Source organism: Bombina bombina, chromosome 2, assembly GCF_027579735.1.
Source record: "Bombina bombina isolate aBomBom1 chromosome 2, aBomBom1.pri, whole genome shotgun sequence".
Lineage (NCBI taxonomy): Eukaryota > Metazoa > Chordata > Amphibia > Anura > Bombinatoridae > Bombina > Bombina bombina.
The window spans coordinates 342583597-342599999 of NC_069500.1; the positions used below are offsets into that span (position 1 = coordinate 342583597).

The 16403-nt window shown below is 40.6% G+C and overlaps 1 protein-coding gene across 1 annotated transcript in view; it reads right to left on the minus strand.

The window, feature by feature from the left end:
* The window catches only part of MAPKAPK5 (MAPK activated protein kinase 5), a 100823-nt gene that overhangs the window by 21522 nt on the left and 62898 nt on the right, over positions 1–16403 (minus strand). The window contains exon 11 of the mRNA XM_053701704.1: positions 3171–3275. Within this exon, the coding sequence (XP_053557679.1) occupies positions 3171–3275 (105 nt within the window). The remainder of the gene's footprint in view (positions 1–3170; positions 3276–16403) is intronic.

Consider the following 16403-nt stretch of genomic DNA (forward strand, 5'->3'; position numbering starts at 1 on the left):
ACAGAAAGAGCAGATATTTGTCCTTTCAAAGAATTTGCAGACAAACCCTTATCTAAACCATCCTGAAGAAACTGTAAAATTCTAGGAATTCTAAAAGAATGCCAAGAGAATTTATGAGAAGAGCACCATGAGATGCAAGTCTTCCAAACTCGATAATAAATCTTTCTAGACACAGATTTATGAGCCTGCAACATAGTAATAATCACTGAGTCAGAGAAACCTCTATGACTAAGCACTAAGCGTTCAATTTCCATACCATCAAATTTAATGATTTGAGATCCTGATGGAGAAACGAACCTTGAGATATAAGGTCTGGCCTTAATGGAAGTGGCCAAGGTTGGCAACTGGACATCCGAAAAAAGAACCATATACAAAAACCTGTGCGGCCATGCTGGAGCCACCAGCAGCACAAACGATTGCTCCATGATGATTTTGAAAATCACTCTTGGAAGAAGAACTAGAGACGGAAAAATATAGGCAGGTTGAAAACTCCAAGGAAGTGTCAATGCATCCACTGCTTCCGCCTAAGGATCCCTGGACCTGGATAGGTACCTGGGAAGTTTCTTGTTTAGAAGAGATGCCATCAGATCTATTTCTGGAAGCCTCCACATCTGAACAATTTGAAAAACACACATCTGGGTGAAGAGACCACTCTCCCGGATGTAAAGCTTGACGACTGAGATAATCCGCTTCCCAATTGTCTATACCTGGGATATGGACTGCAGAAATTAGACAGGAGCTGGATTCTGCCCAAGCAAGTATCCGAGATACTTCTTTCATAGCCTGGGGACTGAGAGTCCCACCCTGATGATTGACATACGCCACAGTTGTGACATTGTCTGTCTGAAAACCAATAAACGTCTCTCTTCAATAAAAGCCAAAACTGAAGAGCTCTGAGAATCGCACGGAGTTCCAAAATATTGATTGGTAATCTCGCCTCTTGAGATTTCCAAACCCCTTGTGCTGACAGAGATCCCCAAACAGCTTCCCAACCTAAAAGACTTGCATCTGTTGTGATCACGGTCCAGGTTGAATGAAGCAAAGAGACCCGTAGAACTATACGATGGTGATCTAACCACCAAGTCAGAGATAGATGAGTATTGGGTACAAGGATATTAAATGTGAAATCCCAGAATAATCCCTGCACCATTAATTCAGCATTAAAAACTGGAGAGGTCTCATATGAAAACGAGCAAAGGGAATCGAGTCCGATGCTGCAGTCATGAGACCTAAAACTTCCATGCATATTGGTACTGAAGGAAATAAGAGACTGAAGGTTCCGACAAGCTGAACCCAATATAAATTGTCTCTTGTCAGTAAGAGACAAAGACATTGACACAATCTATCTGGAAACCTAAAAAAGGTGACCCTTGTTTGAGGAATCAAGGAACTTTTTTGGTAAAATGATCCATCCTCCAACTATGTCTTGAAGAAACAACAGAAGTTGAATCGTATGAGATTCTGCAGAACGAAAAGACTGAGCAAGTACCAAGATATTGTCCAAATAAGGAAACACAGAGAACCTTTAAAAAGATTCCTAGAGCTGTCGCTAGGCCAGAAAGGAAGAGCAACAAATTAGTAATGCTTGTCTAAAAAAGAGAATCTCAGAAAATGAAAATAATCTGAATGAAACAGAAGTCTATTGTGGGCAAATAATGCCCTTGCTGAACAAAAGGCAGAATAGACTTATAATCACCATTCTGAAAGATGGTACTCTTACATTACAAATCAAAAGATTTTCTTTCTTTGGAACAATGAATAGTTCTGAATAAAACCCCCAGACCTCGTTCCTGAAACGGAACTGGTATGAATACCGCAGATAACTCCAGGTCTGAAAACACACTTCAGGAAAGTCTGAGCCTTTACTGGGATTGCTGGCATATGTGAGAGAGAAAAAAACTTCTCACAGGCGGTCTTACTCTGAATCCTATTCTGTACCCCAATCTAAGCAGTTTGGACCGAATTGAACCAAACAACTTCAGAAAAATCTTAACCTGCCCCCTACCAGCTAAGCTGGAATAAGGGCCGCACCTTCATGCACATTTGTGGGCTGGCTTTGCACTCTTAAATGGCTTGAATTCATTACATTTTGAAGAAAGCTTCCAATTAGAAACATATTACTTGGGGAAGAATTAGGCTTCTGTTCCTTATTAAGAACAAAAACGGAAATAAGCTTAAGATTTACCCTTAGAACTTAATCTTGAGGCAAAAAAACTCCCTTCCCCACAGTAACAGTTGAAAGTATTGAATCCAACTGAACCAAATAATTTATTACCTTGGAAGGAAAGAAAATAGAAATCTGGATTTAGAAATCAAATCAGCATTCCAAGATTTAAGCCACAAAGTTCTTCTAGCTAAAATAGCTAAAGACAGATTTAACCTAAATTTTGATAATGTCAAAAAATGGCATCACAAATGAAATTATTAGCATGTTGAATCAAGTTAAGTATAGAGTATATCGTCGATCTGAAAGGGAGGTAGGAGATGAAACTCTACGACCGATAACAGAGAACCTATGAAATAGATCCCAGTTAGGATGACCATTGTATTCAATAGGTAATACTCCCTTCACATCCTTCTGTCATTCACTGCACTCTGAGAGGAACCGGGCTTCAGCATGCTGAGAAGCGCATATCAACGTAGAAATCTAGAACAAACTTACTTCACCACCTCCATAGGAGGCAAAGTCTGTAAAACTAAATTGTGGGTGTGGTGAGGGGTGTATTTATAGGCATTTTGAGGTTTGGGAAACTTTGCCCCTCCTGGTAGGAATGTATATCCCATACGTCACTAGCTCATGGACTCTTGCCAATTACATGAAAGAAATGCTGCCGCCTCAGACCATGAATAAAGCACTTGAGAAGCCTATTAAATATATAGAATTTATCTCATTTGACTGTGGCCAATTAGTGCTAGTTGTAATTTTGTTTTTTATAACTCTAAGCAATCTCAGTGTAATATGTAGCTAGGTCACTAAACAATCTGAACTCCAGCCTGTAATGGAGAGAGAGTGGAACAAGCACTATTTTGCATCAAAATGAAGAAAAAGAAATAATTATTATATATTGCAATGTTTATATTCTTTATTAGTTAAACATAATATCGAGTGCTCAATTTTATACTTAAACAAAATGAAACAGGTATTTATAAAGAATAGAGTAGGTTTTTACCATTCCAGCTGAAACTCAGCAGTGTATCTCTAAATAATTTGCAGCTCTTATTATATTCCCAAGCTTCTTGCATCACTTCATTTAATTTCTCGTCTTCATTTTCTCCTGTTTTAAAAAAACAAAACAGTTAGTGCCTATTTGTGCAAATGTGAACATTTGATTTCCAATGCTATAATAGGAGAAGATTGATACTGCAAAACACTGTAGTTTAGAATACATTGTAATAAATCTGCATTTCAGGTATCCTTAAAGGGACACTGAACCCAATTTTTTTCTTTTGTGATTCCGATAGAGCAGGCACTTTTAAGCAACTTTCTAATTTAATCCTATTATCAATTTTTCTTCGTTCTCTTGCTATCTTTATTTGAAAAATAAGGCATCTAAGCTAAGGAGCAAGACAATTTTTGATTCAGACCATGGACAGCACTTGTTTATTGGTGCTGTCCAATCAGCAAGGACAACCCAAGTTGTGAACCAAAAATGGGCCAGCTTCTAAACTTACATTCTGTAATCGGTTGGCGATCTACAAATAACCGATAATAATAATAATACATTCTTGCTTTTCAAATAAAGATATTAAGAGAATGAAGAAAAATTGATAATAGGAGTAAATTAGAAAGTTGTTTAAAATTGCATGCTCTATCTGAATCATGAAAGAAAATTTTTGGGTTCAGTGTCTCTTTAATAAAGTAGATATTAGGAATTAAGAATTAGTCTGAAAACTTGGTCAGTGACTATAGGGAATAGGGGTACTGATAATAAGCTATGAAGAATGTCACAAGTTGACATATGTAGTCATATTAATTACACAGTAGTAGCTGGGATATCTGTCAGTAGAGGGCTAGTAGACCGGATTGATAATGCTGCAGATTACCAAGTAGAATATGTTAGACTCAACTGGTAAATATTGTAAAATAACTGAAAGATCTCTAACTAATATGTCTCCTGAGAGTACAACACAGCTGACACCTACATGAACGCAAACAATAAACCCAGAGGAAGTAATAAAGTGACGTTTTTAGAAATCTGGAATGTAAATTCTAATTAATCTATTATTGTTTCCTGCATGACTCAGTTAAATGGCTTCTACATTAGCCGCTATGAGAGGAGGGAGATGGTTTGCAGGTTGCACTTCAAGCCTCACGAGAAATTAAACCTTTGATATAAATTGCAACACGGAAAAGAAAAATTCCCCAGTGCATTCTGATTGTTAAGGGATTTAACAAGGTAGCTAATGCAAGTATTGTATATTTCAGATAATGTCTTTGGGAGGTAATAATCCCTTCCATGACTGTATCAAGTTGTATAAATGATATATCAATGATCTCCTGTTCATTTGGACAGGAGATTGTCACAATATCCTATACTTCATTGACTATTTCAATTCTAATCATGTCAATTTATAATTTACATTTACTTTGATCCTGTTACCTTACCGTACCTATATGCAAGTTTGATTGCCAATTATGATAATTGTACAAACACCACCACTCTCTACCGCAAGCCAATATCCTCTAATTCTATACTACATGCTCTGAGTTGCCATCAAAGGCATACTGGGTTTGGAGTGGCCAAAGGCAAATTTATCCGCATTAAGCTGAATTGCACAAATGAGAGTGATTGTGCAAAAGAGAAACTCTGATCTCCCAGTTGCTTCCAAGGGGTTACTCCGAGAAGACGATCAGAAGAGCTTATTAGAGGTTACCAGACTGGAGAGAGAGTCTATGCTCAAAGATACTAAAGTCACCGACAATAAAAAGGGAAGGAAATTTGATCGTACTTAACCTGTGTTCATAACCAAGTTTAGTCCCCAGTTCACACAGATTTGTGACATAGTTAATAAACACCTACCAATACTCACTGCTGAGAATAATCAAAGATTTTGCCTCAGCGGGTTGTAAATTTGTTGCCAAGAGGGGTTGTACTCTGGGCAATATACTGTCACTGAGTATGTTAAGGACCTCAGGATCACAATTGAGTAGTTGGTTAAGTGTTAAGGGACATGTCACTTTAGAAACTGTATAGCCTGTGGTTTCTCTGATACCACCAGAACTTTTTAATCAAAAACCACACAGAGGGTATACTATATGATTTATCTAGTTGCACAAACTGCAGAACCACTTTTGTGGTATACTTAGTGGAATCCACCAAATGTCAGAAGCAGTACATTGGATGAACCTCTAGGGAAACACGCAGCAGAATTAGGGAACATCTTAAAAACATAGAAAAACAGAATTTTTTTTTTAAATATTTTTTATTGAGGTTATAAGAAATTTTACAGAGAATGTTCATCAATTAACATTGAGAGTATAACATTAGAACATATGTAGTATACTCACAAAAAACATAGGAGAGAAATAAAAATAATAATATAGCAGTACTGAGCATGAATTGTATACTTCTCCCGAAGAATAACTAATTAGAGTCTGTATAATATGGAACTATATCTAATATGCTTAATATTCACATTGTGAGTATAGACGTTTGTAACCAATATCTAGTCAGGAGAAGTAGTATTATAAAATATGAATAATTGATAGAACCACGAATAATAATGTAACCTCGGTTTTATATTATATAAACAATAGAACTGATCTCCACATTGTGACTCATGTGGTTATTTAATAGAACAAAGAAGAAGAATTGGGCAAGTGGAGGTTAGCTGTCGTTTGGTCAATTTTGGACCAAGTTGGCAGAGAGGGGGGAAGGGAGTGCAGCGGGCAAGAGCCGCTCTGAGTGGGATGGGGAAGGGTAAAGGGGGGGCGGAGCCTGAGGGTATATCAAAATAACAGAGTGCGAAGGGTGGATATTGAATACTCTACAATACTAAAGGAATGGACTTACAGAGGACAATCTGTTATTTATATAGTTACTAGGGGGGAGCAAATGTCGCTCAGGGTGTAGTGATTTATATATACAGTTGAGGGGTGAAATGGAAGGTCCTATTAGACTAAATAGGGAAGGTTTGGGAGCAGATCTATTAACATAAAAGATGGGGAGTTGGTGATACCCTATGGGGGGGTACGCCATATAATTGGATATCCAATTGCTTCTAGAAAGGTCAATAGAAAATGTGAGTTTGTTGCTAGGGGTGATGATTTAAAGCTATTATATAATGGGGGTCAAAGTTGAGAGATCTGCTTTCGATGAGATAAATAAGGGTAGTTCTCAAGAAAGTTTTGTGGAAGGGGGGATGTTAGTGTCTTTGGCATATAAAGGACTTCTGGGTGAGCTCCTCCCCTGGGGAAATGTCAGCTGTAGACGATGCTGGGAAAAGGAAAAGGGGTATGACCCGCAGGCAACCAGTACCGGCGGGAAAGGGAGGAGAGGGGCCCAGCAGTACCAGACAATTTGTATAAACCATAAATTCGCTACAGAGAAAATAATTTTCTTGGGAAATAACGATAATAAAGTTTGCAATGTAACCCTCATATGTATCCTTAGAATATAGATGATGGGAGCAATAGATAGAAGCGGTGTAACAATTGAGAGGTAATATAAACTGTCTCTGAAAGGCCCTGGCTGGCATGGTATTTGCTAGTGTGTGTATGTGTCACCCAAAAACATTCAGCAATAACAATGGAGGAGTTAATATTCTATGCTCAGAACAGTGTTTGGACCTTAACATAGAACAGTTTGAAATAGCCCATGGGTTAGGCTCCATCTAAGATGCCAATGTTGTTCTGGTATAATTGTAGAATGCCTCATGTTGAACACAGTATATATTGGCTCTAGATAAGGATGGCAAATATGTAGTTGTTATCAAAGGCACGCAAGTAGGCTAACTGGGATAGAGACCAAGTCAGGATCTTTAAAGCTAGCAAACCAGGAGTTTTTAAAGTGCCACCTTGGAAACCCTAAAGATAGGACTGAACAGTTGTGTTGGTAAGTAGTCATAAATGCCAGCATTAACAGCAAAATACAAGTTTGACATAACACCAATAAACATATTTAAGCTTGTTCCCCAACATATAACCAGCTAGTTAGTTTAATATCTTACGATGTGAGCAGTGTGAGTAATACCAAGATAAAGGGAACCCCTATAAATCATATCAGAGAGTATATTGTAAAGAATGTTGTTATCAGGAGTTAGTTTAAAAAGCTATGGATAGTATAATAGCCTGCTTTAAACTATATTAACCATAAGTTCTGACCGTCTACCTTCTTGGAGATTATTTAGCTCTTGGGCACGGTAAGAACACATGAGTGAATGACTAAATAAGGCTCACAGTTATTGTATAGGACTCCAGGGATAGCAATAAGAGATTAGAATGTAAATAGCTCAATAATACAATAAAGTGTTATTTCAGGGAGTAAACTATAATGAACAAATTAACCCATGCGCCTTTGAGGAGGTTAAGGGTGTGATAACATCAGTATCTGTTACTAATATAACATGTACATCAAAGCCCCCTGTCCTTGGTCTCTATGTAATGTGGTTGTTATGTGTACACTGCCAGGCAAGCCTATAGTGTGTAAATGTATCGTAAGTTATAGAGGTTAGAGCTGCTCAGTAATGAGTCTCTGGTATATCTATTAAAATGCATTAAAAGTAGAAAACACGCATATGAAGTGAGACCTTAAGCCTACACTATCCGGCAATTATCTCTCATCTAGGTTTTCAGGGAGAATATTTAAGACATGCAAGGGCATAATTAAAATTTTGCATAAGATTACCACACACATAAGTCTCAACTACTAATATCATGACATAAACTGATGCACTGTAAATTCACATTTCAGACATAGCTGTCGTCATTTAGAAATTAGCAAAAAGAAAAGACAATGCCTCAGACGTAAAGTTCCAAGCCAGATTACCCAATGCCAGTCTTAAGGCAGTTCCACGATAGAATTGAGGAATGGGAGCAGTTGACCTTTACCAAAGGAGAATCTCCCGTAGCTAGTGACAAGTTTGTGAATCGGCGCTTCCAAACTGCACAAAATGAAAGTGTGTCGGCAGGGCTTAGTTCCAAAAACGGCTGAAGAACTGAATTCCTCACAAATAAATTCACCTGTAAAAGAGGACAAGTCCGTGCGGCTCCGCTATAGCAAAGTGCTTCCTCAAATCCAAGATGTCCGCTTCCCTCTGTGCTCATTCTCCGGTTATCACTATCATCTTCCAAGGCGTTAACCCCAGGTAAGTTAAGCTTGATCACTAGGGATCTATCTCCAGCCGCTTGGGAATGGCGGTAGCACCTCCGTAGTTACTATGAGCCATGATGCCGGCTGCGTCCTCCAGATCCGCATGGCTCTTGCCGATGTTGCAGCAGGGAGTTGATACCCTAGTCAGGGTGAGTACGTGCCATGCGGGCTGAGGGGCTTCTTCCAAGAGGGCGGGTTGATGGTTGGCCGCAGAAGATCGATATGAGCCGCTTGCAGACGTAAATTTGTGCGGCGAGAGAGAGGAGCGGCTAGTAGGGATATTATATTCATTCTGTGGCAGGTTTGCACTGGGAGTGTGATCCGTTCCTATAGAGCTCCGCTCTGCGACGAGCTCTGCATGGAGCTGTAGGAAGTGAGAATCCATCTTCCTTTCTAGCCGCTTTAGCAAAAGTATTATCGTCGCCATCTTGGATAAGAGTTGTCTCTATTTCAATTACGAATGAGTGGTCTTCTAAAGGAATTACCTTAATGAGTAACGGAGTGCAGCATTGTTACTGTATTTTGTAGATTAGGAGCTTACTGACACTTCTATAGCCCCTTATAGTCCTCGTTGCTGAGGCTCAAGTCCATGAGAAATAACGCTGCGTTACTACCTCTTGATAAAGGTCTCCGATTGGGATTCCAGTCTCCTAAGCATTCTTTAACTCAATGGTAGTAATTAGTCCTTTCAGGGCTGCAATCATTATGTGTTTTTGGAATGGTTTATAAGAATAATAGTAGTTATATAATAGATGAAGTCAGGAGCTACAGCAGAGCACGTCCTGCACTCTAGATAGCCGGCTCCGCCCCCCAGAAAAACAGAATTTATGCTTACCTGATAAATTACTTTCTCCAACGGTGTGTCCGGTCCATGGCGTCATCCATAACTTGTGGGGAATATTCTCTTCCCCAACAGGAAATGGCAAAGAGCACAGCAAAAGCGGTCCATATAGTCCCTCCTAGGCTCCGCCCACACCAGTCATTCGACCGACGGACAGGAGAAAAAACAGGAGAAACCATAAGGTGCCGTGGTGACTGTAGTTAAAGAAAGAAATTCATCAAACCTGATTAAAAAACCAGGGCGGGCAGTGGACCGGACACACCGTTGGAGAAAGTAATTTATCAGGTAAGCATAAATTCTGTTTTCTCCAACATTGGTGTGTCCGGTCCACGGCGTCATCCATAACTTGTGGGAACCAATACCAAAGCTTTAGGACACGGATGACGGGAGGGAGCCAATCAGGTTACCTAAACAGAAGGCACCACGGCTTGCAAAACCTTTCTCCCAAAAATAGCCTCCGAAGAAGCAAAAGTATCAAATTTGTAGAATTTGGCAAAAGTGTGCAGGGAAGACCAAGTCGCTGCCTTACATATCTGATCAACAGAAGCCTCATTCTTGAAGGCCCATGTGGAAGCCACAGCCCTAGTAGAGTGAGCTGTGATGCGTTCAGGAGGCTGCCGTCCGGCAGTCTCGTAAGCCAATCGGATGATGCTTTTTAGCCAAAAGGAAAGAGGTAGCTTTTTGACCTCTCCTCTTGCCAGAATAAACGACAAACAGAGAAGACGTTTGTCTGAAATCCTTTGTTGCTTCTAAATAGAACTTTAAAGCACGAACTACATCTAAATTGTGTAACAAACGTTCCTTCTTTGAAACTGGATTCGGACACAACGAAGGCACAACTATTTCCTGGTTAATATTCTTGTTGGAAACAACCTTTGGAAGGAAACCAGGTTTAGTACGCAAAACAACCTTATCTGAATGGAACACCAGATAGGGCGGATTACACTGCAAAGCAGATAACTCAGAAACTCTTCTAGCAGAAGAAATAGCAACCAAAAACAGAACTTTCCAAGATAACATCTTGATATCTATGGAATGTAGAGGTTCAAACGGAACCCCTTGAAGAACTGAAAGAACTAAATTCAGACTCCAGGGAGGAGTCAAAGGTCTGTAAACAGGCTTGATCCTGACCAAAGCCTGAACAAAAGCTTGAACATCAGGCACAGCTGCCAGTCGTTTGTGTAACAAGACAGATAAAGCAGAAATCTGTCCCTTTAGAGAACTCGCTGATAATCCCTTATCAAAACCTTCTTGTAGAAAGGAAAGGATCCTAGGAATTTTGATCTTACTCCATGAGAATCCCTTGGATTCACACCAACAGATATATCTTTTCCATATTTTATGGTAAATTTTTCTAGTTACAGGTTTTCTGGCTTGTACCAGAGTATCTATTACAGAATCCGAAAACCCACGCTTAGATAAAATCAAGCGTTCAATTTCCAAGCCGTTAGTTGGAGGGAAACTAGATTTGGATGTTCGAATGGACCTTGTACTAGAAGATCCTGTCTCAAAGGTAGCTTCCATGGTGGAGCCAATGACATATTCACCAGATCTGCATACCAAGTCCTGCGTGGCCACGCAGGAGCTATCAAGATCACCGAGGCCCTCTCCTGCTTGATCCTGGCTACCAGCCTGGGAATGAGAGGAAACGGTGGAAACACATAAGCTAGGTTGAAGGTCCAAGGCGCTACTAATGCATCCACTAGAGTCGCCTTGGGATCCCTGGATCTGGACCTGTAGCAAGGAACCTTGAAGTTCTGACGAGACGCCATCAGATCCATGTCTGGAATGCCCCATAATTGAGTCAACTGGGCAAATATCTCTGGGTGGAGTTCCCACTCCCCCGGATGGAATGTCTGACGACTCAGATAATCCGCCTCCCAGTTTTCAACTCCTGGGATGTGGATCGCAGATAGGTGGCAGGAGTGATCCTCCGCCCATTTTATGATTTTGGTCACTTCTCTCATCGCCAGGGAACTCCTTGTTCCCCCCTGATGGTTGATGTAAGCAACAGTCGTCATGTTGTCTGATTGGAATCTTATGAATCTGGCCTTTGCTAGTTGAGGCCAAGCCCTGAGAGCATTGAATATCGCTCTCAGTTCCAGAATCTTTATCGGGAGAAGAGACTCTTCCCGAGACCATAGCCCCTGAGCTTTCAGGGAGTCCCAGACCGCGTCCCAGCCCACTAGACTGGCGTCGGTCGTGACGATGACCCACTCTGGTCTGCGGAAGCTCATTCCCTGGGACAGGTGATCCTTGGTTAGCCACCAACCGAGTGAGTCTCTGGTCTTCTGATCTACTTGAATCACTGGAGACAAGTCTGTATAGTCCCCATTCCACTGTTTCAGCATGCACAGTTGTAATGGTCTTAGATGAATTCGCGCAAAAGGAACTATGTCCATTGCTGCAACCATCAACCCTACTACTTCCATGCACTGAGCTATGGAAGGTCGTGGAACAGAGTGAAGAACTTGACAAGCGTTTAGAAGTTTTGACTTTCTGACATCTGTCAGGAAAATCTTCATTTCTAAAGAATCTATTATTGTCCCCAAGAAAGGAACTCTTGTCGACGGAGACAGGGAACTTTTTTCTATGTTCACTTTCCATCCGTGAGATCTGAGAAAGACCAGAACGATGTCTGTGTGAGCCTTTGCCTTTGAAAGAGATGACGCTTGTATCAGAAGGTCGTCCAAGTAAGGTGCCACTGCAATGCCCCTTGGTCTTAGAACCGCTAGAAGGGACCCGAGTACCTTTGTGAAAATCCTTGGAGCAGTGGCTAGCCCGAATGGGAGAGCCACAAACTGTTAATGTTTGTCCAGAAAGGCGAATCTTAGGAACTGATGATGATCTTTGTGGATAGGAATATGTAGATATGCATCCTTTAGATCCACGGTAGTCATAAATTGACCCTCCTTGATTGTAGGTAAAATCGTTCGAATAGTTTCCATTTTGAACGATGGCACTCTGAGAAATTTGTTTAGGATCTTTAAATCCAGAATTGGTCTGAAAGTTCCCTCTTTTTTGGGAACTACAAACAGATTTGAGTAAAAACCCATTCCTTGTTCCACGATTGGAACTGGGTGCATCACTCCCATTTTTAACAGGTCTTCTACACAATGTAAGAATGCCTGTCTCTTTATTTGGTTTGAAGATAAGTGAGACATGTGGAACCTTCCCCTTGGGGGTAGTTCCTTGAATTCCAGAAGATAACCCTGAGAAACTATTTCTAGTGCCCAGGGGTCCTGAACATCTCTTGCCCAAGCCTGAGCAAAGAGAGAGAGTCTGCCCCCTACTAGATCCGGTCCCGGATCGGGGGCTACTCCTTCATGCTGTTTTGGTAGCAGCAGCAGGCTTCTTGGCCTGCTTACCCTTGTTCCAGCCATGCATCGGTTTCCAAGCTGGTTTGGTTTGTGAAGCATTACCCTCTTGTCTAGAGGCTGCAGAGTTGGAGGCCGGTCCGTTCCTGAAATTGCGAAAGGAACGAAAATTAGATTTATTCTTGGCCTTGAAAGGCCTATTTTGTGGAAGGGCGTGGCCCTTACCCCCAGTGATGTCTGAGATAATCTCTTTCAATTCTGGCCCAAAAAGGGTTTTACCCTTGAAAGGGATATTAAGCAATTTTGTCTTGGAAGATACATCCGCTGACCAAGACTTTAGCCAGAGCGCTCTGCGCGCCACAATTGCAAACCCTGAATTTTTCGCCGCTAATCTTGCTAACTGCAAAGCGGCATCTAAAATAAAGGAATTAGCTAACTTAAGTGCGTGAATTCTGTCCATAACCTCCTCATACGGAGTCTCTCTACTGAGTGACTTTTCTAGTTCCTCGAACCAGAACCACGCTGCTGTAGTGACAGGAATAATGCACGAAATAGGTTGCAGGAGGTAACCTTGCTGTACAAAAATCTTTTTAAGCAAACCCTCCAATTTTTTATCCATAGGATCTTTGAAAGCACAATTATCCTCGATAGGAATAGTAGTGCGCTTGGCTAGTGTAGAAACTGCCCCCCTCGACCTTAGGGACTGTCTGCCATAAGTCCTTTCTGGGGTCAACCATAGGAAATCATTTCTTAAATATAGGAGGGGGGACAAAAGGTATGCCGGGCTTCTCCCACTCCATATTCACTATGTCCGCGACCCGCTTGGGTATAGGAAAAGCGTTGGGGTGCACCGGAACCTCTAGGAACTTGTCCATCTTGCACAATTTTTCTGGAATGACCAGGTTGTCACAATCATCCAGAGTAGATAGCACCTCCTTAAGCAGTGCGCGGAGATGCTCTAATTTAAATTTAAATGTCACAACATCAGGTTCTGCCTGTTGAGAAATTCTACCTGAATCAGAAATTTCCCCATCTGACAAAACCTCCCTCATGGCCACTTCAGATTGGTGTGAGGGTATGACAGAGCAATTATCATCAGCGCCCTCCTGCTCTACAGTGTTTAAAACAGAGCAATCGCGCTTTCTCTGAAATACAGGCATTTTGGATAAAATATTTGCTATGGAGTTATCCATTACTGCCGTCAATTGTTGCATAGTAACAAGCATTGGCGCGCTAGAAGTACTAGGGGTCTCCTGCGTGGGCAAAACTGGTGTAGACACAGAAGGAGATGATGTAGAACTATGTCTACTCCCTTCATCTGATGAATCATCTTGGGCAACTTTATTATCTGTGGCAGTACTGTCCTTACTTTGTTTGGACGCTATGGCACAATTATCACACAATTTTGAAGGGGGAGACACATTGGCTTCCATACATACAGAACATAGTTTATCTAAAGGCACAGACATGTTAAACAGGCTTAAACTTGTCAATAAAGTACAAAAAACCGTTTTAAAACAAAACCGTTACTGTCTCTTTAAATTTTAAACAGGGCACACTTTATTACTGAATATGTGAAAAACTATGAAGGAATTGTTCAAATTTAACCAAATTTTCACCACAGTGTCTTAAAGCATTCAAAGCATTGCACCCCAAATTTCAGACCTTTAACCCTTAAAATGAGGAAACCGGAGCCGGTTACAGTTTTAACCCCTCTACAGTCCCAGCTACAGCCTTTGCTGCGACTTTACCAAACCCAGGGGGGTATACGATACCAAATGAAGCCTTCTAGGAACCTTTTCAACTACTTTCAGACCCACACACATGCAGCTGCATGTCCTGCTCTCAAAAGTAACTGCGCAGTAATGGCACGAAAATGAGGCTCTGCCTACTACAGAGAAGGCCCTTCCTGACTGGGAAGGTGTCTAAACCAGTGCCTGACATAAAAAAAAAAAACGTTCCCCAAAGTTTATAAAGTGTGAATTTCAACATAAAGCTGTATAAAATGCCCAAATAAAGCAATCGATCTAGCTCATAAAAGTGTCTACCAGTTTTATAGCCCATATTAAGCCCTTTATTCTGTTTGAGACTAAGAAAATGGCTTACCGGTCCCCATGAGGGGAAATGACAGCCTTCCAGCATTACACAGTCTTGTTAGAAATATGGCTAGTCATACCTAAGCAGAAAAGTCTGCCAACTGTTTCCCCCAACTGAAGTTATCTCATCTCAACAGTCCTATGTGGAAACAGCAAACGATTTTAGTTACTGCTGCTAAAATCATATTCCTCTCACAAACAGAACTCTTCATCTTTTTCTGTTTCAGAGTAAATAGTACATACCAGCACTATTTTAAAATAACAAACTCTTGATAGTAGAATAAAAAACTACAACTAATCACCACATACTCTTCACCACCTCCGTGGAGATGCTGCTTGTTCAGCGGCAAAGAGAATGACTGGGGTGGGCGGAGCCTAGGAGGGACTATATGGACAGCTTTTGCTGTGCTCTTTGCCATTTCCTGTTGGGGAAGAGAATATTCCCCACAAGTTATGGATGACGCCGTGGACCGGACACACCAATGTTGGAGAAATGGATTGGAATGTTCTGATTTGGTTAGACATTTTATTTATGTACATAAACAAGATCTGACCAGTTTCAAATGGCAGATTATAGAACAGGTTCGTCTCCCTGTGAGAGGAGGTGATAGGACTGATAGGCTCTTTTACTGAGAAGCTTTCTGGATCTTCAAGTTGAAGACCAGAAAACACTATGGTTTTAATATATCAGGAGATATTAATTTCTGGTCTAACAAAAAATAGCTATGTGGTACTTCAATGTTTTTCATACAATTCAAGGATTAAACTTGTGGGGCAGTGATGAGTTTCTTTAATAAGATGTAGAGATAACAAAATTTTTATAGCGAGGTCATCAATGTACACATCATGGGTTCTGATGAGTCTGTACTTAAATAATTAATTTCCCTAATAGGGTTGAGGTGGTGGTATGTTTTAAGTAAATTGATGTAATACTGAGCTTTCCCCCATATATGATATGTTAAATTATCTCTTTAAATTTTTGAAAATTAACTGTCATGGATAAAAATATATATTAAGGGGTTTGAAATTGTTGTTATGTACAACTGGCTATATGTAATTGATGTGGTTTTATTCACTCATTCTGTTTACCAAATGTGAATGTATGCCCTCTTTAAAAAATGACCGCTGAGCCCTCAATAGGGGTTCCAAGTGAGATAGTGTGTGTTCCCTTAATTCATACCGCTTCTTTTCAATTAGCAATTATCATGTACAGATATTTAAGCTTAGCCATTTACCATGGCTATATATGTCTATGATTAAGGCACAGGTCTGCCGAAACACGTAAGACAGGAGATAAGATGCCGTGCTCTTAAACTATTTTTCAACTTTTTTACTGTGATGGTTATGTGACTACAATTAAACAAAATTTTAATTTTCAATTACGTGCCTGGAGGTTCGTTGGTTCTTTGTTTATTTATTTGAATTTCTTACTGACTGGAGCCTCGGTACATTGAATAATCGCAGAAGGGCTAGATTGTGATGTCATCTGGAGTACCCTTTCAGACGCTAGCGTTTGACGTAATCTGGTGAGCGTTTCACTATATGCTCACGCTTGTTAGCGTCCTCGTTTTACCCTTGTCAAGCAAGGATCTTTTGGGAGACTGAGAGCTGTGAGGCTTTTCAAACAGCAGGGACCCGGACCGACCATGGGAAGAGGTGCGATTAGCTTGACCAAACTGATAGATGATTACAAGTACGGTAAGCTATTACGGAGAACGATCTGCTGAACCTGCATTTCTATAATTATATACGCACTGAATATCAGTTATTTTATTATTATTATCGGTTATTTGTAGAGCGCCAACAGAATCCGCAGAGCTATTAACAAAGGCGGAGT